This window comes from Ranitomeya variabilis, chromosome 1 (genome assembly GCF_051348905.1).
Source record: "Ranitomeya variabilis isolate aRanVar5 chromosome 1, aRanVar5.hap1, whole genome shotgun sequence".
NCBI lineage: Eukaryota > Metazoa > Chordata > Amphibia > Anura > Dendrobatidae > Ranitomeya > Ranitomeya variabilis.
In genome coordinates this window covers 327,589,459-327,612,952 of record NC_135232.1, presented here as the reverse complement: position 1 = coordinate 327,612,952, position 23,494 = coordinate 327,589,459, and the positions used below count along the sequence as shown (strand labels likewise).

At 43.8% G+C, this 23,494-nt stretch overlaps 1 gene segment (V, D, J or C); it reads right to left on the bottom strand.

Annotated features, from left to right (window-relative positions):
- Positions 1-6,608: 6,608 nt before the first annotated feature.
- LOC143795360 (Ig kappa chain V-IV region S107B-like) lies at positions 6,609-23,250 on the bottom strand. The segment is given in 5 exon segments: positions 6,609-7,051; positions 7,187-7,255; positions 7,749-7,829; positions 21,813-21,909; positions 22,973-23,250. Coding segments are annotated over 4 exon segments (603 nt in total).
- Positions 23,251-23,494: the final 244 nt, after the last annotated feature.

The following is a 23,494-nucleotide window of genomic DNA, read 5'->3' as shown; positions in this document are numbered from 1 at the left end:
CCCGCACTAATGCACCTCGACGCGCGTTTCTCCACACCTGTGGCTTCGTACTTACATACATGTTGTTTAATAATTTGTTCAAAGATCTTTCCTGCTATAGAAGTCAGACTCACGGGCCTATAGTCCCCTGGGTCCACCTTCTTCCTCTTTTTGAAGATAGGAACAACATTTGCTGTTCTCCAATCTTCTGGGACTACTCCTGTACTCCAAGAATTTTCAAAGATTAAGGAGAGTGGTTTAAAAATTTCTTCTGCTATCTCCTTCAATACTCTGGGGTGTAATTCATCTCGACCTGGAGACTTGAATTAATTTATGTTAGCTAAGTGTTTCCTCATTATCTTTCTGTTTATAGATATCCTGGATTCTTCTATTCCTTTAATAGGACAGTGAAGATCAGTTGATGTTGCAATTCCTTTCTGAGAGAAAACAGATGCAAAATTTAAAATTTTGGCCTTCTCAACATCCTTTCTTACCATTTCATCATTTCCATCCTGTAAAAATCCTATAGCATCTTTGACTTTTCTTTTAAATTTGACAAAATCCTTTTTTATTGCTTTTTATGTCTCTTGCAAGCCTTAATTCATTGTCAGCTTTAGCTAATCTGATGCGCCCCCTGCTAGTTCTGCAGACATCATTATATTCTTCTTTAGATATGCCTCCCTCTTTCCATTCGATAAACATTTCTTTCTTACTTTTCAGCATGTGTTTAAGTTCTGTGTTCATCCATCCTGGTTTCCTTAAATACTTCGTATTCTTCCCTCTTTTTGGAATCGTAGAGATTGTGCTTTGAAATTCTAATTTTTCAAGATTTCCCATCCTTCCTGAACATTTTTGTAATTAAGGATATCCAGCCATTGGATCCCTCCGATTCTCTTTCTGATTCTCATTAAAATCTGCATTTCTGAAATCTAACCTTGAAGTCCGAGTCTTCACAGGTCTTCACAGGTCCAAAATTCTAAGATATCATGGTGGCTATCTCCTAGGGTCCCAACCACTCTTATCTCCTCAACCATTTCCTCCCTGTTTATAAGGATTAGATCCAAGGTAGCAGATCCCCTTGTTTTCTCCCCTACCTTTTGGAAGATAAAGTTATCAGCAAGAGAGGATAAGAATTTGCTTGACCTGTTAAGGCCCCGTCTCACATAGCGAGATCGCTAGCGAGATCGCTGCTGAGTCACAAGTTTTGTGACGCAACAGCGACCTCCATAGCGATCTCGCTATGTGTGACACGTACCAGCGATCAGGCCCCTGCTGCGAGATCGCTGGTCGTGTCGGAATGGCCTGGACCTTTTTTTGGTCGTTGAGGCCCCGCTGACATCGCTGAATCGGTGTGTGTGACACCGATCCAGCGATGTCTTCACTGGTAACCAGGGTAAACATCGGGTTACTAAGCGCAGGGCCGCGCTTAGTAACCCGATGTTTACCCTGGTTACCAGCGTAAATGTTAAAAAAAACAAACAGTACATACTCACCATCTAATGTCCGTCAGGTCCCTCGCCGTCTGCTTCCTGCTCTCACTGACTCCCGGCCGTACAGTGAGAAGTGAGAGCACAGCAGTGACGTCACCGCTGCGCTCTGCTCTCACTGTACGGCGGCTCAGTCAGAGCAGGAAGCAGACGGCAAGGGACCTGGACACCGAAAGGCGAGTATGTAGTGTTTGTTTTTTTTGGTAACCAGGGTAAACATCGGGTTACTAAGCGCGGCCCTGCGCTTAGTAACCCGATGTTTACCCTGGTTACCCGGGTGCTGCAGGGGGACTTCGGCATCGTTGAAGACAGTTTCAACGATGCCGAAGTCGTTCCCTTGATCGTTGGTCGCTGGAGAGAGCTGTCTGTGTGACAGCTCCCCAGCGACCACACAACGACTTACCAACGATCACGGCCAGGTCGTATCGCTGGTCGTGATCGTTGGTAAATCGCTTAGTGAGACGGGGCCTTTAGGGTATGTGCACACGTCCGGATTTCTTGCAGAAATTTCCTGAAGAAAACCGGAAATTTTCTGCAAGAAATCCGCATTTTTTTTTGCGTTTTTTTTCCGTTTTTTTCGCGGTTTTTTTTAGCATTCTGCAAGCGTAATTAGCTTGCAGAATGCTAAAGTTTGACAAGTGTGACCAACCTTTTACTATAGATGCTGCTTTTGCAGCATCTATAGTAAAAGATAGAATGTTTAAAAAAAATAAAAAAAATAAAAAAAATGCTTATACTCACCCGCAGACAGCTGATCTCCTCACCGGCGTCCGTTCCGTATAGCTGGTGTGTGCGCGCAGGACCTTCCATGACGTCGTGGTCACATGACCGGTCTCGACCAATCACAAGACGGCGACGTCATCGGCAGGTCCTTCACCGCACACCAGCTACAGGAACCGAAGCGACAGCGTGCAGTGGAGAGGCGGGAAGACATCGAAGGTGAGTATAGGACTATTTTTTATTTTAGTTCTTATTTTTTAACAATTATATGGTGCCCAGTGTGTGGAGGAGAGTCTCCTCTCCTCCACCCTGGGTACCAACCGCACATAATCTGCTTACTTCCCGCATGGTGTGCACAGCCCCGTGCGGGAAGTAAGCAGATCAATGGACTCCCAGGTGTGCGGAATCCCCTGCAATTCCGCATTTTAATGAACATGTTGCTTTTTTTTCCGCGATGCGATTTTTTTGCGGAAAAAAAGGCTACATTTGCACAAAAAATGCGGAATACACTGAAAATAATGGGAGGCATATGTAAGCGTTTTTTTCGCGTTTTTATCACGTTTTTATAGCGAAAAAACGCGAAAAAAACGCGAAAAATACTGAACGTGTGCACATGGCCTTAGTTTTGCCTGAGAGAGATTCCCAACAAATGTCTGGATAGTTGAAATCTCCCATGACCACTACGTCATATTTTTTGGAGAACTTGGCCATTTGATGCACAAAGAGTTCATCCATATCTTCAGCTTGCACAGGCGGCCTGTAGTAAATGCCTAAAATGGTGTCCTTCTCTCCTTGTATTCTTACCCAAACAGTTTCCATAGAACTCCCAGTCTCTGAAGCTTCAATCTCTGCGCAGATATAGCCGTTTCTAACATACAAAGCGACACATCCTTCATCGTTTATCAAGTCTGTTTCTTGCAAATAAGTTGTATCCTTCTAGCCTTGTATTCCAATCATGTGTATCGTCCCACCAAGTTTCAGTGATTCCAGTGACATCATATTTCTTCTCCTGTGTTAGTAGTTCCAATTCTCCTTGTTTGTTGCCCATGCTTTGTGCATTTCTATAGAAACATTTTAGTTTGTGATTGGTTTCTCTTCCTCCAATATTTTTATTATTTAGATTTTTTTATCTTTGTTCTTCCCTTCCAATTCTAGTAGCAGAGTTCTCAATTGTATTTGTCAGGTGTATTGCTTTTTCTGGCCTTTCGCTTCCCTTTCCACATTGTTCTAGTTTAAAGCTCTCCTGATGAGTGCAGCAATGAGACTTCCAAATACATGTTTTCCAGTTTTCGCAAGGTGCACCCCATCTCTAGTAAGCAGTCCATCGTATAGGTAATTCACTCCATGATCTAGAAATCCAAATCCTTGCTGATGGCACCATTGACGTAGCCAGTTGTTCACCTGCAGAATCTTATTCCACCTCCTTGTTCAATGGCCATCCACTGGGAGGATGGAAGAGAAGACCACCTGCGATCCCTGCTCTTTCACTTTCTTACCTACGTTTTCAAAGTCACTGCAGATGGTTCCAGGTCCTTTCTAGCTGTGTTATTTGTCCCCACATGTATAAGCAGGAATGGGTGGTCTTCTGTAGGTCTGAAGAGTCTTGATATCCTGTCAGACAAATCTTTAATTTTTGCACCTGGAAGACAGCACATTTCTCTTGAGGTTATATCTGGTCTGCAGATAGCGGCCTCGGCTCCTCTCAACACTCATTAGTGTGTAGTTTCTCCTTCTAGTGAGTTGTGAGGTGCCCTGGTCCCGGTGTGGTAAGTGTCTTAAACCCAAATACCTGGACCCGGTATGGCCAGCGTCCTGAACTCGAATCCTTAGTCTTGGTGCGGCAGTGTACTGAACCCGAACCCCTGGTCCATGTGTGCCAGTGTCTGGGACCTGCTCCCCTGTTCCTTGTGTGGCCAGTGCCCTTAACCCACTCTCCTGGTCCTGGTTCGGTCAGTGTCCTGAACTGAATCCCTGGTCCTGGTGAAGCCAGTGTCCTGAGCGTTGCCTCCCTGGTCCCAGAGTAGCCAGTTCCTGAACATTGTCCCCTGGTCCGTGTGAAACCTGTTCCTGATTCAGTATCCTACACTGGTGTGTATGAACGTACCCCTAGTGCGTTTCAGCAAACCTGAACTCTGGGGTCAGCAGCTGCAGTTCTGGGATCTGCTTAGGAGTGGTACCTGGCGGCTACCTGCAGCCCAGTCTGTCTCCACCACCAGGAGCTCCAGTGAACATCAGGTAGCCACGTAGCTATGCCCCTTACTAGACTGAATAGCAAAGCCACAAAAAGAGGACTAAAAATCCTCCAAAAATTCAAGAATTAGTGCAGCACACCCCATGTAGTAAAGATGGCAGCAACGCATGTGCAAAATACTAATAAGACAACCACTCACAGCCTACCAATCCATGGAGGGAGTGATTGCTTAGTATATGATTGCGCAAAAGAGGCTTGTATAGGGCGCTGGTCCCTCACAGGTAATGCACAGCATCTGGCTTACAGCCTATTAGTGATGCCCATACTATTATATCAGGCGGGCTGCCCAGCGCTATCTAAATGCATCCTATGTGAACAGACACCCTAGTTTATAAGACCAAAAATACTGGGCTTTGCTGCACCCTGAAAAATAAAGTGCAGAAGATACATATAAATATGTGAGATATTGGTCGATATTTTGGACAAGGTATGCACGCTCCCAACCTGCCTGATCTAATTGAATGGGCGTCAGTAATAAGCTGTAAGCCAGATGCTGTGACCCTGGCTGCTGTATTAGGGATGACTGGAGAGGGGAAAGTTGAATGAGGGGGAAGCCAATTAATAGAGAACAGAAATAGAGGTTTTGTGGCACAGTAGGTCCACAAAATCCATTTACGCCACCATTGGGTATAACAGTTTGCTTCGGCCGCTAACTCCACTGATCCCTGTTTAGGTAGCTGAGCTACCAGCGAGAGAGCCAGGGAAAAATTTTGTACCATCTGAAGACACTAGATGCCTGACTGGAAGCCCTGATGTCAGTTGAGCCATCCCAAGTTGCAGTACCTATTTCTGTGCTTATGCAATCTGAGACTTATGCCTTTGGAGTGGAACCCGTCCTGTCTGATGCACCTCGGTACTATGGTGGTATACTCCACCTTTGAAGAGCAGCTCAGTTGGCTAGAAGAAGTGTTGGAGCTGCTCCGAAAGCATGAGCTGAAGATCTAATCTCGAAAATGCCACTTGTTCCACAGTAAATTTTACTTTTGAGATGCGTTGCTACCAGCAGTTTCTAAATTAGCTATTTTTCAAAAGAAATTAAAAAATGTCTAAACTTCACTTTCTAATATGTTTTATATTCTTTCGTAAATGCATATGGCTTTCAGAGATTTCCAAACAGTTTATCAACTGTTTTTGAATTGAGGTTGCATGTATTTATTGTTTTTATTGTACCACTAATAAAATATTTTTGTCAAAACTAAGTGAGTTATTGAGCCTCTGACTTTTAGGAGATTACTGATCAGCTGTATGAAGGATCTGTGTGACTTGTCAAAAAGGTTTGAAGCATCAGCATTGCACAGCCTCTTCAATATTTTCATTGTGCCATCTACCTGTCACGATGCTTCGATGTAAATGCAGCAATAATCAGTGAAGAATATTATTGTGCAGTTTGGTGCGGACATCTGCAGAAACAAGAACACGGCTTTACAGACACCAAAAAGCCAGATGTCATATAATGAAGCTACATAAAGATGAGAATGTTCTGGCAGCTCTGATTGTGAATAAATGAGCAAAAAATAGATCCACAGGTCCCAACTAGAGATGAAAAGGACGCAGATGAAGACGCACCAGACCGGGCTAATTAAATGCCTAACCATAAACGTGGGAAGGTAAGAAATTCGCTGTCTCCCATATAGCCAGCAGGTAGCACTGACCTGGACATCGGATCGGAGTCCTGTGAATTGATCTGCTCATCTCTAGTCCCATCAGTCCCAGATACAGCGGACCTTCCCGGATTTGGGTCAATGCCCTACAGTCTGAGGCGTCTGCTTAATTTCCCTCACTGCCAAAGCCCCTCTGAAATTTCCTTCCACCAAAGTATAAAATAATGATTAATTAGCTTGGATTTGTGGCATGACCACAGGGATAGGCAAAATTTGGGCTTGCTTCACTTGTCCCTCCTGTTCTTAAAAAGTTGGGAGGTATGGTAGTGATAGTAATAGGGCATGCTGATTTGTATCATTATTTTCAATGGGATAACACTGCAATACCTGCCCTGTAGTTGCTAAGTAGACAGGGTGCAGAAAGTAAATATTGGAGAAGCTGCAGCACGGGCACAAGATCCTTGGACCTTCCAAACAGCTGATGGGCATGAGTGCTGAAAGTTGGATTACAGTGATCTAATATTCATGACTAAGGATAAATAACAAGTATTCAGAGCTATGAAAACCTCTTTAAAGGGGCTGGAATGGGGTTTTGGGCCTAGAGATGCATAATCTGTAAATACAGCTCTGACTCAAACAACCCATAGAATCACTGTCTTTGCTTTTCAGCATGAGGTTTATGTAGGATGAGAGGAGAGAAGAGTCACACTGTGCTTCCTGCAGAGCGCAGAGATAGGTGGCCGAGTCCTCTGTCTTCACATCACTGATAACCAGTTCTGTAGAGTTTAATGTCACATCAGATGTGAATCTCCCCGGAGCAGGGTCACCAGGGGCACCTTTATTAATTCTGCGTATTATGTATTGTGGGGATGATCCAGGGTAATGACGATACCAGTACAGATAGTAAGTGGTGGAATATGAAGTTTTATAGGAGCAGGAGAGAGTGACTTTATTGCCTTCTTCAGTAAATATCAGGGCGTTCATTCGCTCAATGGAGTCTCCAATAACTTGTCCTGTAAAATAACATATATAATCATTACTTTTGTGAATTATCTTATTTATATGTTATAGATACAGGATATGACAGTTATAATAACATTTCCATTACTGTTCTGCACAACACACAGAATAACCCACGTCCTTCTTACCGGAGCAGAGAAGCAGTAAAATGCCGACAATTTGACTGTTCTTCATTGTAGCTCTGGTGTAACTGGTGTCTGGGGAGCAGATGTTATAGGAAATGAGGTATTGTGCTGTGTTATATGTGACAGAACTGCAGGAGGAGGAGACAGATCTGGGCTTCCCGGAATATATGACACCATCAGTTTACTGCTGCATATATATAAAAAGAGAAAATTTACGGAAAACCAAACCTACAATGAAAACTCCCTGTACAGAAATGTGTAAAAATTATCTGATTTTGTTGAGGTCAGAGGCAGTGAACTTGCTTTAGTTGACTAGGCTGATGTGGTGATGTCACATCTACAATCTGTGACTGCTGCATTCAATCACTGGGGTCAGTGGTAGTGTGTTGTCTGTCTCGGAATGACTGCTGAGCCCAGTGATTGGTTGCATAGCTCACAGGAGGCCATCACTATAGCTATGTCCGCAAAGTTCACTGCAAGAGAGGCTTGGACGTAAAAAGTCAAGAGGATATAACTAAGTCAAATAATGAAGAAATAACGTGATATCCAAGAATTAATTAATTACCTATATCACCTTTCAAACATATATAATAAGAGGGATCCAAACATTTACGGTAGTCAGATATGTGGTTCGGGATGCATCTTCCTGAGGTTAAAAAAATAAAGATAGTTATCACTAAGATCAATTTGTAGTAAGACAAAACATAGTTATATGGAGTCAGGTAAAATACTGGCAATGGCGAGTAATTTCACAGATGCTGGTAATCCTTAGGAGTGTTTGATGTATAGATACTATTAAAATCACAAAAATTGAGCTTGGATTAAGTTGGTAAACATGCAGCCCATAAACGCATGTTCACATTGGCCATAAATCGGAAAAAAAAGTACAAGAATCATAAACCCTGCTTTATCTAAATATGTAAAAAATCAAAGGTGCATTAAAATAACACTGGGTTCTTAGTAATACTGTTTTTGATCAAAAATAGCATAAAAGCCATCCCACCGTCGACAAGGTGACCCTGATCGGGAGGGTCCTACGCTGTCTAATATTAAAAACCTTACAATGTGTCAGAATCAACCTCAGTGTGTGTGGAGCGCCCGCTAGGACCGTGGGATACTCAGTACCGGGTCGGTTCTTAAAGGGATGTGTCACGGAAGCAGTGATCCGGTCCGTGGCCCTGGGCATCCAATAAAAGGGGATTAAGTGTAGGGAAATAAAGTCTAAAGAGTAATGTTCGTGATGCCACCTATGGTACACGGCCAGAGATGGCCGACGCTGCTTAAAGGGATCCACTGGGGATGATGGTATTGCAGCAGAGGTGGTATAGCTCCCCACAGGTAGAGCTTAGTCTCCAGGGCTCCCAGTACAGTTGGTAAGGGATGTTAGATGGTGAACTGCAGGAATTGGAGGACACGGGTTTACAGTCTCTTTACCTTTTACTGGTGCAGCTCAGGTACAGGTTACAGGTGGTCTTTGGAATCCGGGCAGCCTGGAAGCGATTCGGAATCCCCCTACCCAGGTGGGCTTGGAAGCCTTCCTTTCTGTGCTGTTCTGAGGCTTCACACAAGGTCATCTCTCAATCTGTCCTCTTAGGTGGACACTACCCGCATGGCAGGCAACTCGAGCCTTTTTACAGGTGTCCCTTCTCGTGGTGACGCTGGGCTCTAATCTGCTGCTGTGCCTGTTAAGGGGATCCTTGTCGCTTCCAGGCATGGCGTCATCCTCCCCATGAGGAAGGCAATACCACTGCGACAACAGGCTTCCTGGGGTGTCACATGTGCATAAAAGCAGACAAAGGATCGGGTCCCGACCTGTGGAAACCAGTCTTGGAAAGCTTTTAAATGTAATTTCCAGCTCAAAGGAGAGAGGCCACACCACAGCTTGCACAGAATGCAAAAATACAAAGAAAAAACACAAAAATTGAGCTTGGTTTCAGTTGGTATACATGCAGCACATATAATAGCCATTAAATAGACAAAACCTACACTGTCTAATATTAAAAATAAGATAAAATAATTTCACGGATGATAGTCTTGGAGGATCGGGGGCACCATTGTCAAAATTATTAGAGTGCCAACCTCTGCGGATAGGTAGGGAAAAATCCTAGGGTAACTACAGGCACCTGTAGTGTATAAAGAAAAAGTCAGATTTTTTTGTTTATAAAAAACTGTGTCCATACATTGGGATTTTCTGAAAAAAACTCCTTATACCTCCTAGATGCAGCAGTCAAGAGTGACCATGGTATTTAGATGTTTAAATATTTGGTCCCATAAAAAGCAAAATAAAGCAATTGCCAAGGTAAAATAAAGTTATTCCATTCAAAATATCCCGACACAGTTACAAATTGTTTGAAAAAATGGAATATATTGTTTAAAAGTAAACAGTAGGACCACATAAAGCTCTATAACTATGTTATTTTAATAACTGTACTGACTCGTTGAATAAAGTGAACATGTTTCTTACACACAGAAAAACATTGTATAATTACTATTTTCTCCTCTCAACAATTGTGCCAAACTTCAGGCAAATCCATATACTGAATATCTTAAAATTTTATTGGATATTGAAGTAAATGAAGGTAAATGAAGTGACATAATTCTTCAAAAATAGAGAATAGTGAAACGTGCACTTTTAAATACAATTGTATCAGTGCAATATGCAGGACCATTGTCTGTGGCATAACATCATATTATAAAGAATCTCTTGGGGTGACAGCTCTTTTAGGTAGACCTACAGTGCAATACTTTATTACTGGACATGGATCGCTCTACTTGTATTGGTTTGCCAGGTGCCACTGGCCCTCAGACCAATGTAGTATTCTCATATGTACTTCCTCTGGCAGGGCGAAGCCCAAGAAAAGTGCTCAGGTGGCTGTGCTAGAAATCTTTGCTGTGCACCTTGTAAAATATAATCCTATCAACACAACATAACAAGATTGTATAGGCGTTAATGGGATTACAGAGGGAGCCAACTTCTTCTGTCTAAAGGTACCATTACACTAAACAACTTACCAACGATCACGACCAGCGATACGACCTGGCCATGATCGTTGGTAAGTCGCTGTGTGGTCGCTGGGGAGCTGTCACACAGACAGCTCTCTCCAGCGACCAACGATCAGGGGAACGACTTCGGCATCGTTGAAACTGTCTTCAACGATGCCGAAGTCCCCCTGCAGCACCCGGGTAACCAGGGTAAACATCGGGTTACTAAGCGCAGGGCCGCGCTTAGTAACCCGATATTTACCCTGGTTACCATTGTAAAAGTAAAAAAAAAAAAACACTACATACTCACATTCTGATGTCTGTCACGTCCCCCGGCGTCCACAGGGTTACGCGCTGCTGCTCAGAGCTTCCCGCACTGACGTCACCGCTGTGCTCTGATTTACTGCCGGCGCTGACACAGTCAAAGCGGGTGATCAGCGACGAAATAAAGTTCTGGACTTCTAGCTCCGACCAGCGATATCACAGCGGGATCCAGATCGCTGCTGCGTGTCAAACACAACGAGATCGCTATCCAGGACGCTGCAACGTCACGGATCGTCGTCGTTCTCGCTGCAAAGTCGCTTAGTGTGAAGGTACCTTAACCCCTTAGAGGTCATGATCTCTATTGACTATATATATATATATATATATATATATATATATATATATATATATATATATACATATACAGTATATATATATATGTATACTTGTCCTGGTGCAGTGCCAAGTGGGGTAATAGTAATTGGGTGGGAAGTGGGAAGAGCCGTGCAAAAAGCCAGAATTTGCTCATCTAAATAGATGCAACTTTTCTGGGGCAGCTGCGGGCTGCTTTTTTTAGGTTGGTGAGGGCCAATATCCATGGTCCCTTCCCATTCTGAGAATACTAGCTTCTAGTTGTCTGATTTTGCTTGGCTGGTTGTCAAAAATGAAGGGGGATGACCCTATGCTATTTTGTAAAATTATATATTTAAATAAGTAAAATAAATATGGCATGGTACCCCTCTATTTTTGATAACCAGCCAAAATAAAGCTGAAAGCTGAGGATTGTAGCTTGAAGGTGTCAGCATTGCCTGAACTGGTTAGCACGAATAGAGGGGACCCCACACCATTTTTTAAGTTCCTTTATTTATTTATTGAACAGGTGTTGACTGGTTAATACTCTCATAATTGTACACCTGCTCTCATTGCTATCAGCGAGACCAGGCATATAATGATGAGAGCGATACTCTCTTCAGTCAACACATGTGAACCATGGTAGTAACCTTCCTTTTTACCGCCGGTCAGGGCTGCTCGCTGACACACTGTCATCTGTGTGACAGTGTGGGAACCACAGCACTCTGACTGGCGGTAACGAATTTACATACAATCATATCTGGTGTTTACTGCACTGTAACACAGATTACAGCACGTAAAACACTGGCTATTTGAGCCCCCCAATGGGGTTTGGGTTCAAGTTTGGGTGCTGTTCTGGTACCTGAACTGAACTTTTTTTATTATTTGGCTGAACCTGATGAACAATCTGTTACACCATAAGTGTCCCTGTGATGTTCTCGTTGCCTCCTTCTCTTCTGCTATTGCTTTCTTTTTTTTTTCTTACTTTTTTATTTTTATATTCAATTTAACTTAATAAAAGTCAAGTAAAAAATATTGATTAGTGCTAGGTAAAAGATAGTTAGGTAGTTACGGTTAGCAGTGGAAATAAATTATGTTAGTGTTGCTGGTGATCATTTATATTAGAATTAAAGTTAGAATTAACATTAGCTGGGCATTAGGTTTAATGTTGAGTGTAAATTGCATGAGTTGTAGCAGGTAGTGATGAGCGAGTGTACTCGTTGCTCGGGATTTCCCGAGCAAGCTCGGGTGATCTCCAAGTATTTGTTAGTGTTCAGAGATTAAGATTTCATAGCGGCAGCTGAATAATTTACAGCTATTAGCCTGCTTGATTACATGTGGGGATTCCCTAGCAACCAGGCAACCCCCACATGTACTCAGCCTGGCTAATAGCTGTAAATCATTCAGCTGTCGCCATGAAAACTTAATCTCCAAACACTAACAAATACTCGGAGACCACCCAGGTGTGCTCAGGAAAACCCGAACAACGAGTACACTCGCTCATCACTAGTAGCAGGCATTCATTTTAACTAAGAGTATTGTTAATGAAGTTTAGCACTATGGTACATTTACTTTGCACCCTAGGATGGTTTCATGTAAAATATATTTCTTTCTTTCTTCATTTCTTTAAATATAGAATAAAACATTAAAGAATATGTTTTTATTGCATTATATTATATAGTTGGGTATATGTATATACACTGTGAGAGAGTCACTGGTGCCGTATGTGAGGGGAGACATGTGTTGCAAAGGTCATTATCTTGGGTGATGTAAAAGTCAAGTTTTAATCCAGCATGATATGTGCGGAGAGTAAGCCAGTCATTACCAGGATCTGGCTTTTATGTGAGTAGGTGTAAGGGTACCGTCACACAGTACCATTTACATCGCTACGACGGCACGATTCGTGACGTCGCAGCGTCGTATGATTATCGCTCCAGCGTCGTAGACTGCGGTCACACGTTGCAATCACGGCGCTGGAGCGATGCCGAAGTCCCCAGGTAACCAGGGTAAACATCGGGTTACTAAGCGCAGGGCCGCGCTTAGTAACCCGATGTTTACCGTGGTTACCAGCGTAAAAGTAAAACAAAAAAAACCGTACATACCATCTGATGTCAGGTCCCTTGCCGTCTGCTTCCTGCTCTGACTGAGATCCGGCTGTACAGTGAGAGCAGAGCGCAGCGGCGACGTCACCGCTGTGATCTGCTCTCACTTTCCGGCCGGCAGACAGTCAGAGCGGAAAGCAGACGGCAAGGGACCTGACGGACATCAGATGGTGAGTATGTACGGTTTGTTTTTTTTTACTTTTACGCTGGTAGCCACGGTAAACATCGGGTTACTAAGCGCGGCCCTGCGCTTAGTTACCCGATGTTTACCCTGGTTACAAGCGAACGCATCGCTGGATCGCTGTCACACACAACGATCCAGCGATGACAGCGGGAGATCCAGCGACGAAAGAAAGTTTCAAACGATGTGCTATGACGTACGATTCTCAGCTGGGTGCCTGATCGCAGTAGCGTGTCAGACACTGCGAGATCGTAACGATATCGCTAGAACGTCAGGAATCGTGCCGTCGTAGCGATAAAAATGCCACTGTGTGACGGTACCCTAAGAGATTGACAGAATGCCTACTCACCATATCTCCACCTCAAATGTCCAGCCACTGAATTTTTTTGCTGTCTGGTCTGTTTGGAGGAGCTGCCATGTGTGTTTTTCCCAGAAGCAGCGTCAGACTGGAGCACCTTGGGCCCACCAGAGAAAATAATTCTTGGGGCCCACTATGTAGCTACATAGAAATAAATACAAGACCACCAATTGTGCGGTAAAACACGCTAATATCAGGGTATAATATAAGGTAGTTTAGAGCGCCCCCAGACGCAGGGAAGCGGGGTACTCGGTACCGGGTCTCTCGGTCTCGGTTCTGGGAATGTCACGGTGGCCCGACCCGGTCCGTGGCCCTGCTAAGGGACGTCCAATTAAAGATGTAGGTAGAAGTCTGTCAAGTGTTCGTGACACTACCTGTGATATTCGGTCAGGGTGACCGACGCTGCTAGGGGTCCACTGGGGTGATGGAATGGCAGCTGGATGGTATACCTTCCCACAGGAGAGTATGTCCCCAGGGCTTCCCTCGAGGTGTAGATGGTGATGGTGTAGGTCGCAGTAAATAACGAGGACACAGGGTTGCAGTCTCTTTACCTTTTACTGTCGACTTCGGCATCCGCAATCCAGAGCACTGCTAACAGGGCAAGCTGAGACCAGCCAGTCCGAAGGCACATCCAGAATTCCCTTTACAGGTGGAAATCAGTAGCCTTCCTACTTGCGCCTTTGTGTTGTAGTACCTCCCTGCTGAGCACCATGGGATAGTCCTCACAACTCTTGTATCTGTTTCTGAAAGTTCTCTCTCTCCGTCCCCCAGTTGGTATGGTTAGGACGCATCCGTATGACGGGGTAGGCCTGGAGCTTTTTTATAGGGACCCTAGAGACACCCCTCTCCCACAATTGCCTCCGTTGTCTGCCTAGGTGTAAAGGTGAGACAGCCAACCTAAAGTTAACTGCCCTGCCGTGATCTGGAGTAATGCGTAGAGCCATTACTCCATCGGTGTTCCGGCCACCGGCTACGCGCCTCAGAAGGATGTGGCCTCGATCTTAGGGCACGACTGCGCCCGGTATTATCTCCTATTGCTGTGATCTCGTTTCTCACTTCTCCACAATATACTTTGCTTCTTGTCCTTTCTTAAGATGCCGCCGCAATGAAGTGCAGGCACGGCTCCGTAACGATCTGTTCCGTGCTAGGCCACTGCCAGGATCCCACCCCTGACAGGGACCTCCCTGGATCTTCCCAAGCAACTGTATCCAGACGTTACCTGGGCAAAACCCAGTCAGCTTCTTCTCTAACTTCCTATCCAACCCCCAGTTTTACCACAGTGTGGGCAGTGGCCTAATAAATAGAACCCTTTGCTCCCCCTGGTGGCCGGAGTGTGAAGTGTAGTGTGTGACTGTGTTACCTGGTCAGGTGAACTCTTTTAGTACAATCAGACGTACCATCACTCCCCTTAGTGGCAAAATGACGATACTGCACGACTAGGACTCTGGGGTGCTGCAAGTACAAATCTTTATTATGTAGCAGGGGTTGAGGTAGCCCCCTCATAGAAAATAATGTAGCCCTCTCTTAGAATATAATGTAGCCCCCTCCTAGATTATAAAGTAGCTCCCCTCAAACAATATAATGTAGCCTCCCACTGAATGATGACATCATCCAGCTGCGTTTTGTCAGACAGGAAGCACCGGGCAGTGGGCAGGAAGAAGGACAGCATTGGAACCCTGCAGCTCCGCTTCGCTGCGAAGCTGCAGGGATCGCTCTCTGCCCACTGACTGCCTTCAGGTTTAGATGCCCTGCAGGGGCCCACCTCCGGGGCCCCGATGCAGCCGCACTGGCTTTACATACGGGCAGTATTAGCCTCAGCCTGTGGCTAACATTGCCCGCTATTAAAGTGAAATGAATACTCACTCCTCTCCACGCCCATGGGGGTGTGGGGAAGCGTGAATATTCCTTTCTCTTTAGCACCGGGGACAGGCTTCTGTCTCCAGCTACTGCTCAGCTGGCACCGGGCGGCCCCCCCTCTGACTCAGTGACCCCATAGATGCTGGGTGTGCCATAATCAGTGACACACCACTGGCTGGCAGCCCCTGGAGCAATGGGGGCCTTAGGAAGCTGCTAGCCAGTATGCTAGCAGGTGTCAGTGCCAGGGCCCACCAGAAAATCCTCCGGTTCTCCAGTGGGCCAGTCCGACCTTGCTCAGAAGGCTGGAACCATACTAGGAAGGACTTTGTATGGACTTTTTATTTTCATTTGTGCCAAAAAGGCTGTTTTTGTTTTACTGGTTTATGAAGCAATGGTTTATGAAGCTATAAAAACATGAACCGAGCTGGGGGTACCTTTTTTGCGCCGATTTCGGAGCTGTCGGGACTGTCACCATTGTTGCACGGGGAGAGCTTTTTTGGCCCGGACCGACCTTTACACTTGTCAGCAGGGGGCAGGTCAGACATAAAAAGGGCTGTGTGCAGGGAAAAGGCAGGAGTTCTGACAGGAAGACTGAGTGTGGAACAGAGTGGGGTGCAGGCCTTGAGAGCGGAGCACCTTGTAAGCGTAGGCCCACCTAGCGCAACCCCTGTAATTGTGTCCACAGCTCGTGGACATCAGACCGCTACTCTCTTGACATCCCCCATGCCAGGAGGTGACTCTTACGTGAGACCAGTGACTGCTGCGTGCGTGCAGCCTAGCCTTGTACTGGTGACTGAGCCAGGACGTACCGACTCCTTTCCCGCCTGCACTGTCGAGAAGAGCTATGCTCCGGTGATACTGTACAAAGAACTGAAAGCAGGATGAGAAAAATGCCTAGTATCGCAAAGACTCTTTATCTGCTTGAAGAAACCAGACCTCCATCTCTTCAGGTTGTCGGTGCCATCGTTGGAACCTGAGATGCTGCAATCAAGAAGTCGACAAACTGATGAGTTGTACTCTGCTTTCCCCTTTTTGAGCATTCTCCTAACAGCTGTGTGAAGTTGGCACCCCATGTTCTCAAAAGATGAATCAAAATACACCATTCGTTTGTGCAGCGTTTGTGCTGGTTTGTGCCGCAAAAATGAACGTTTGCGCCGCTTTGGTTCCAGAGATATTGCGCGTTACATTTTTATGAAGCTCCGCCCACTTTCCACCCCATGTTCTTAAATTTTAAAAATGAATACACCATTCGTTTGTGCTGCGTTTGTGCTGGTTTGTGCTGCAAAAATAAACTTTTGCACTGCTTTGGTTTCCGAGATATTGTGCGCTCAATTTGCTGAAACTCCACCCACTTTCCACCCCATGTTCTTAAATTTTAAAAATGAATACACCATTCGTTTGTGCTGCGTTTGTGCTGGTTTGTGCTGCAAAAATAAACTTTTGCACTGCTTTGGTTTCCGAGATATTGTGCGCTCAATTTGCTGAAACTCCACCCACTTTCCACCCCATGTTCTTAAATTTTAAAAATGAATACACCATTCGTTTGTGCTGCGTTTGTGCTGGTTTGTGCCACAAAAATGAACGTTTGCGCCGCTTTGGTTCCAGAGATATTGCGCGTTATATTTTTATGAAGCTCCGCCCACTTTCCACCCCATGTTCTTACATTTTAAAAATGAATACACCATTCGTTTGTGCTGCGTTTGTGCTGGTTTGTGCTGCAAAAATAAACGTTTGCACCGCTTTGGTTTCCGAGATATTGTGCGCTCAATTTGCTGAAACTCCACCCACTTTCCACCCCATGTTCTTAAATTTTAAAAATGAATACACCATTCGTTTGTGCTGCGTTTGTGCTGGTTTGTGCCACAAAAATGAACGTTTGCGCCGCTTTGGTTCCAGAGATATTGCGCGTTATATTTTTATGAAGCTCCGCCCACTTTCCACCCCATGTTCTTACATTTTAAAAATGAATACACCATTCGTTTGTGCTGCGTTTGTGCTGCAAAAATAAACGTTTGCACCGCTTTGGTTTCCGAGATATTGTGCGCTCAATTTGCTGAAACTCCACCCACTTTCCACCCCATGTTCTTAAATTTTAAAAATGAATACATCATTCGTTTGTGCTGCGTTTGTGCTGGTTTGTGCTGCAAAAATGAATACACCATTCATTGGTGCTGTATTTGTGCTGGTTTGTGCTGCTTTGGTTTTTGAAATCTCGCACTGAGTTTGTGCCTCAAATCACTGTAACTGATATATGGATAAAGGGAGATAAAAAGAAATGAAAAACACCGGCTAGCCATAGCAATTTTATAATTAAAAAAAATGTATAAATTGTTCCTTACTAGACCCCATACTTCATTTTGATTTCCTGCTTGTGATGCCCCTCCCCCACACACTGTAACTTGGGGAAAGGCCTAAGCAAATGTATGCCTAACAATCTGACTACTAGCTGAGATACTCCCAGGGTAAATCAAGTGTACTTACTTATTTGAACTGAAAATGTGCTAAACTGTCTTGGTAGATTTCTGCAAAGCTATTACCTGAGCAAAGAAACTTTAGTTCAATCATGGAGTTGTACTTTTATCTATCTACAACAGTGTTTCCCAAGCAGGGTGCCTGCAGGTGTTGCAAAACTACAACTCCCAGCATGACCGGACAGTCAAAGGCTGTCCGGGTATGCTGGGGGTTATAGTTCTCCAACACATCAAGTTGTTTGTAATTACAGTAATGCTTTAACCCATTAAAAGAGTACTCTGCTGCAAAACTTATCCCCTATCCCACCCCCCGGGGGGGGGGGGGGTTTGGTACTGACCACTGGGACCCCCTGCAATCTCCTGCAGTGGCCCTCAGTGCTCCCCTGCATGGAGCAATCACCGCCCTGTGCAGAGTGACTGCCAACCACAGGGCTTTGCTGTGGCAGGCACGCCCCCACCATTTATTACTATGGGAGAGGCAGAGATACACAATACGCTTTTCATCTGTAAAAGTAGAGAGAAGTGATCGTGCTAAGAATAGGATTATTTAATCTCAGTGCAGTGATCCCTCAACACATACAATGGCCCCAACATACGATCATTTCAACATATGAAGGACTCTGTTGAATGCAGCATCACCTGCTGCTCCAGTATGGTTTTAACATACGATGATTCACCTGGAACTAATTACCATTGTATGTTGAGGGACCACTGTATCTTAACTATTAAAAATTATGTAATCAATTATTTTCCATATAATACACTGCATGTAAAACTAAAAAAAACATTTTTTGTTTTGATCAGATGCCCAGGAAGCCAGCCTGTGACTATGATGACATTATAAATGTCATCTGTTCTTCACATGAAAAAATTATTACAGGACAGGCAATAGCATTCCCCTCAGAAAAAGTATGGGTAGACTTGTGTCAAAAATTAAATAACAAAATTTCACCAAAAAACCTTTACACGTTTGTAAAGACAAATCGGCACAATGTATGGGAAGCCCTTGGTCTGTACAAAGATGTTACAAATATCCCAAAACAACCTTCCAACAGAGAGCTCAGAAGGAACAGAGAGTCATTCATCAGTTCAGTGCTATGACATTCAGTTTGAGTTCAGTCTTTCTTTTCAGAGCTGGATCAAAATTTGGCCTGAAAAAGTAATTTACAATGACAAATCTATGTATGCTGATAAAAGAGAATACACAATCTTAAAACCTGGTACATGGACTCACATATTGAATGAGGAGATCTGGAAAAATATCAAGTCATCGTGCACACTTAAATTCAGGAGGGCAAAGGTTTATCCAAATGTTGTATCTAACTACATAGATATAACAGGGTGCTGCACAGAGTGTGATGCACAACTATCCATAAAAGTTGAAGAAATACCAGAGATTGCTAAGCCAGTAGTGCTTAAGTGTATGATCTGCAATATTGATGACAGTCTCCACACAGGAAAATCAAAACGTAAATTATCAGGAGATTTAAAGGGAACCTGTCACCTGAATTTGGCGGGACCAGTTTTGGGTCATATGGGCGGGGTTTTCGGGAGTTTGATTCACCCTTTCCTTACCCGCTGGCTGCATGCTGGCCGCAATATTGGATTGAAGTTCATTCTCTGTCCTCCGGAGTACACGCCTGCGCAAGGCAAGATTGCCTTGCGCTGGCGTGTACTCCGGAGGACAGAGAATGAACTTCAATCCAATATTGCGGCCAGCATGCAGCCAGCAGGTAAGGAAAGGGTGAATCAAACACCCGAAAACCCCGCCCATATGACCCAAAACTGGTCCCGCCAAATTCAGGTGACAGGTTCCCTTTAAGAAAAAGGTTGTCAAAAGAACTCTGGGAAGGATGAAAACAAGCACATGTATGGCGAGCAGCTGAGGCTTATAAAGTTATGGATGTTGGTGACCCTGAGCCTAGCCATCTACCAAATCTAGCAACGTTAAGAAAAGCCAAGCAAGAGATTGGCGAAAGAGAGTTCATGCACAAGGACCCAATTCTTTCATTACATCTCCTGAAATACAGTGTTCCTCAGACTGGAAGCATACACAACATTGGTCTAGATACATTTTTTTGCCATTACTGGACCCCGTCTCAGATGCAAGTGTACCAAATAAAGTCAAAGAACTTGGGTTCCTATGTAAGTTTTGATGCAACAGGTTCAGTAGTGAGAAAACTAAAAAGACCTGTTGGCATTTCTGGACACATCTTTTTGTACCAAGGGGTTTTGTGTTCGAGTGGAGATCATATCCCAGTAGTGCAGATGCTTTCTGAGAGCCATACTATTAATTCTATAGCACAATGGCTGACAGAATGGAAACAAGCAGGTGCTACTGTTCCAAAGGAAGCAGTTTGTGATTTCTCCCTCGCTTTGCTTGGAGCTCTAGTTAAGGCTTTCACTCCTTACCCCGACTTGAAGACATATATAAATCAGTGTTTTGGAGTGTTGACCAGGAATGTTGCATCAAAACTACCACCATGCTTTATTAGAATTGATGTTGCGCACTGTATCAAGCTTATTAGCCGATGGGAATGTCTGAGGCAAGCTGGAAACAGAGTAAGGGAATTCTATCTCAGAGCAATGGCACAACTTCTACAGTCTACATCACTTGATGATGCGAGAGAACTCATTCATTCAATTTCAGTTGTTGCTTTTAGTGAATCAGAAGGGAATGATGACAGAGGCACACCAGTTTTATCAGAGACTAGCAAAGTTCAACTGAAGAGACGGATTGCAGAGGGACGTGTTTTACCCACTGTCACTGAAGATGACTATGGAGTAGAGATGAAAGAACAAGAGGATGAGCCTATTCAACCATGCGAAACAGACCTGAAAATATGGGCAACAGAAATTTGTGAAAGGAGTAAGTTGCTTGCAGCAAATCATGGTGACCGAGACAATTTACATTTCCTTCCAGAACTTGTTCCAAATCTTATAAGAATGGCATGTTACCTTCCACTTTGGACAGCCATAATGGTTCCACACTTTAAAAGTGTGAACATGACAGCAAGTTCTGCAAATGTTGAGGCTGAATTTAAGAACATAAAAAATGGACTCTTTAAACATGAATGTCTCCCTATTAGAACCGACCGATTTGTAATTCGTCACCTTGAATTTATGGAAGGCAAAATGAGACTTTCCTCAGTTCTCATAAAGAAAACCGAAAGCAGTGAAAATATGAGCCAAGAGAATGGGCAGCAACTGTGAAGAGGATTCACAAGTTCACATAAAATTGGGTGATGAAAGTAGCTTGCAGGAGCAGCCTGTTGAAAATTGGAAAGGTCTCAGTATTCCTCCAAAAAGAGATTGTCCTACCTAACCCCATGTTCCAAGTTGCTGCACATGGACACAAAATTTAAAAGAAAAAAAAAGGTGAGCATTTTGAAAAATGGTAACCATCTAGCTAAAAAACCAATACAAGTAAACAAAAAGCTTATAAGTATCATTAATACCTGTGCATTTGATTCATTTTGCCAGTGTCTTTGTTGTGCATTCTGGGACAGTGGATTATTTTGCAATTATGTCAACAAAGAGAACACCGTTGAAATTTTTGAATTGGTGCAGACAATTGTGACAAAGGGAGTTGGAAAGGAAGTTTATACAATGAGGGCTAAAATACTGTCTGGAATATTTGAATATGTTCAACTGAGGTCAGGTGTGAGGCAGGTCAATGCTGAATGTAATGTTGCACACATAATCTCAATGACAATGAGACAGGTACCAAGTGTAATAATTAAAACACAGTGTTCTTCTGTGTACTGCAATAGAAATATAGCTAATTCAAGAGCAATCCCTCTTCTGCCAATCAATATACATATTTTAGAAACTAATGGACTTAGTAAACTTCAGCTAGCATTGGAGGATGGGCTACACCTAAATGTTTCAAAATGTCTAAAGCCATTAAAGTCACCTCAAGAGTGTCCAGATGGCTTGAAAATTCAGGATGCATCTTCATTGAAATTCCTTTGCAGTGGTTCGGTCACGCACAGCTGCACCACTGGACAAGTACTTTGTATTGAAATAAGTGCAGAAACACAGTATACACTGTCCGAAATACCTGTGAACATACATCTGGACAGTCATTCATTTGTGCTACGAGGGGTTGTTGCCTTCATTCCAGGAACTGGCAATATGTCTCTTGGTCATTATGTTGCCTATTGTAGAAGAAAATTTAATGGCTGGGAGAAATATGATGACCTGTGTGACTTTATTACAACAGCCTCTGCAAAGACCAAGATACAACCCCATGTTGTAATATTTACAAAGGAGGAGTGAATATGTGGAGAATCTGTCTCATCATGAGTCCCGTGGCAAGTCACAGGCTGCAAGATTGTTGTGGAAAGTTTTAAAGTATCCTGGCCCCAAACAAAGTGTTAGTAATGCTTTCCTCTAAGGTTGTTTTGGTGCTTAAAGTGTATGTTTAAAATAACCTAAAATATGCCTTACCAATATTTTTTTATTCTGTTAACATTTTGTTAATGTGGATTTCCCATTATGATTAAACCGTTTCATGGTTCTTTAAACAGTTCTGCTGTCTACAAAGTTTCATCTGTTATTGGTAATTCCATTTTTATCTGTGTTTGATTTGCAAAGATTTATTAAGCTCTGAAGGTCCTGTTTAGTTGGACAGCTATATTAAAATAACAATACTTTTGTTTTGAGCCAGACACAAAATCATGGTCTACCACGGTTTTGAGTCCAGCAAGAAAACCGCATATGGAGCAAAAATTAGCCAACTAGAGTCACTTGCGGACCCCAGCCAGATCATAGAAATGAATGGAGCGTATGCCCAGTATGCCCAAATGTAATGTTAACCCAGCCATATTCACACTGCAATCCAAAGCCATCACACACAAAGTGGTGATATGTCTACGGTCATTGCATATTTATGCAAAGATTTTCATAGAAGATGACAGTCACTTTACATAAACTGGCCAACGTCAAAAGTAATCACAATCTTTTTTTTCCCTGGAATTCTTTTTATAGTGCAACGTAATTTGGCTAAACAATGTTTGCTAGGTATAATGGGCTTCAGGGCTGGTGCAAGGGTTTTTGCCACCCTAGGTGAAAGCTAATTTTGCTGCCCCCTTGACCCCGCCCATTGGCTCCACCCAGTAACACGCCCTGCCTTACTACTGGGGTGAAAATAAATGAATGACTACAACCAATGACACTCGTGCTTAGCTGTAGAGGTTATAAATCCAGGAGTAACCTGACCTTGTTCCTCAGTGATGGTGCAAACTCTTTACTAGTCTGCGGTTCCCTCCGGGGTGAATGGTCTGGTGTCACGAATATGGTGGAAGCCGAAACTATCCCCACTCAATAGGTGAGAGTGTCAACTAATGCTGCTCAGGCAATAACCTCGACTCTGCATAATGAAATGTAAACAGACATTAGCCCCCACAGAATGCCGACCCCTGGCTTATGACATCACTATGACATCGCTGGAGGCGGAGTTACAACTCAGGTAGCAGAGATGTACATACAGACATTACCTCCTCTGCCAGGTATAACCTCTTCCCATCACTGACCAGTCACGATGTATGAAGTATTAACCCTGTGTATGTCATAATAAACCATGTATGCTACTGTAATTCCTTAATGCTAAATTAACTTCTCTGATGACCACTATGTTTTTTGATGCAACTAAAATGGGGCATTAGCAAAGCTAGCACTCAATGTCTCGGGAACCAAAGCAACACAAACATTGATTTTTGCGGCACAAACCAGCACAAACGA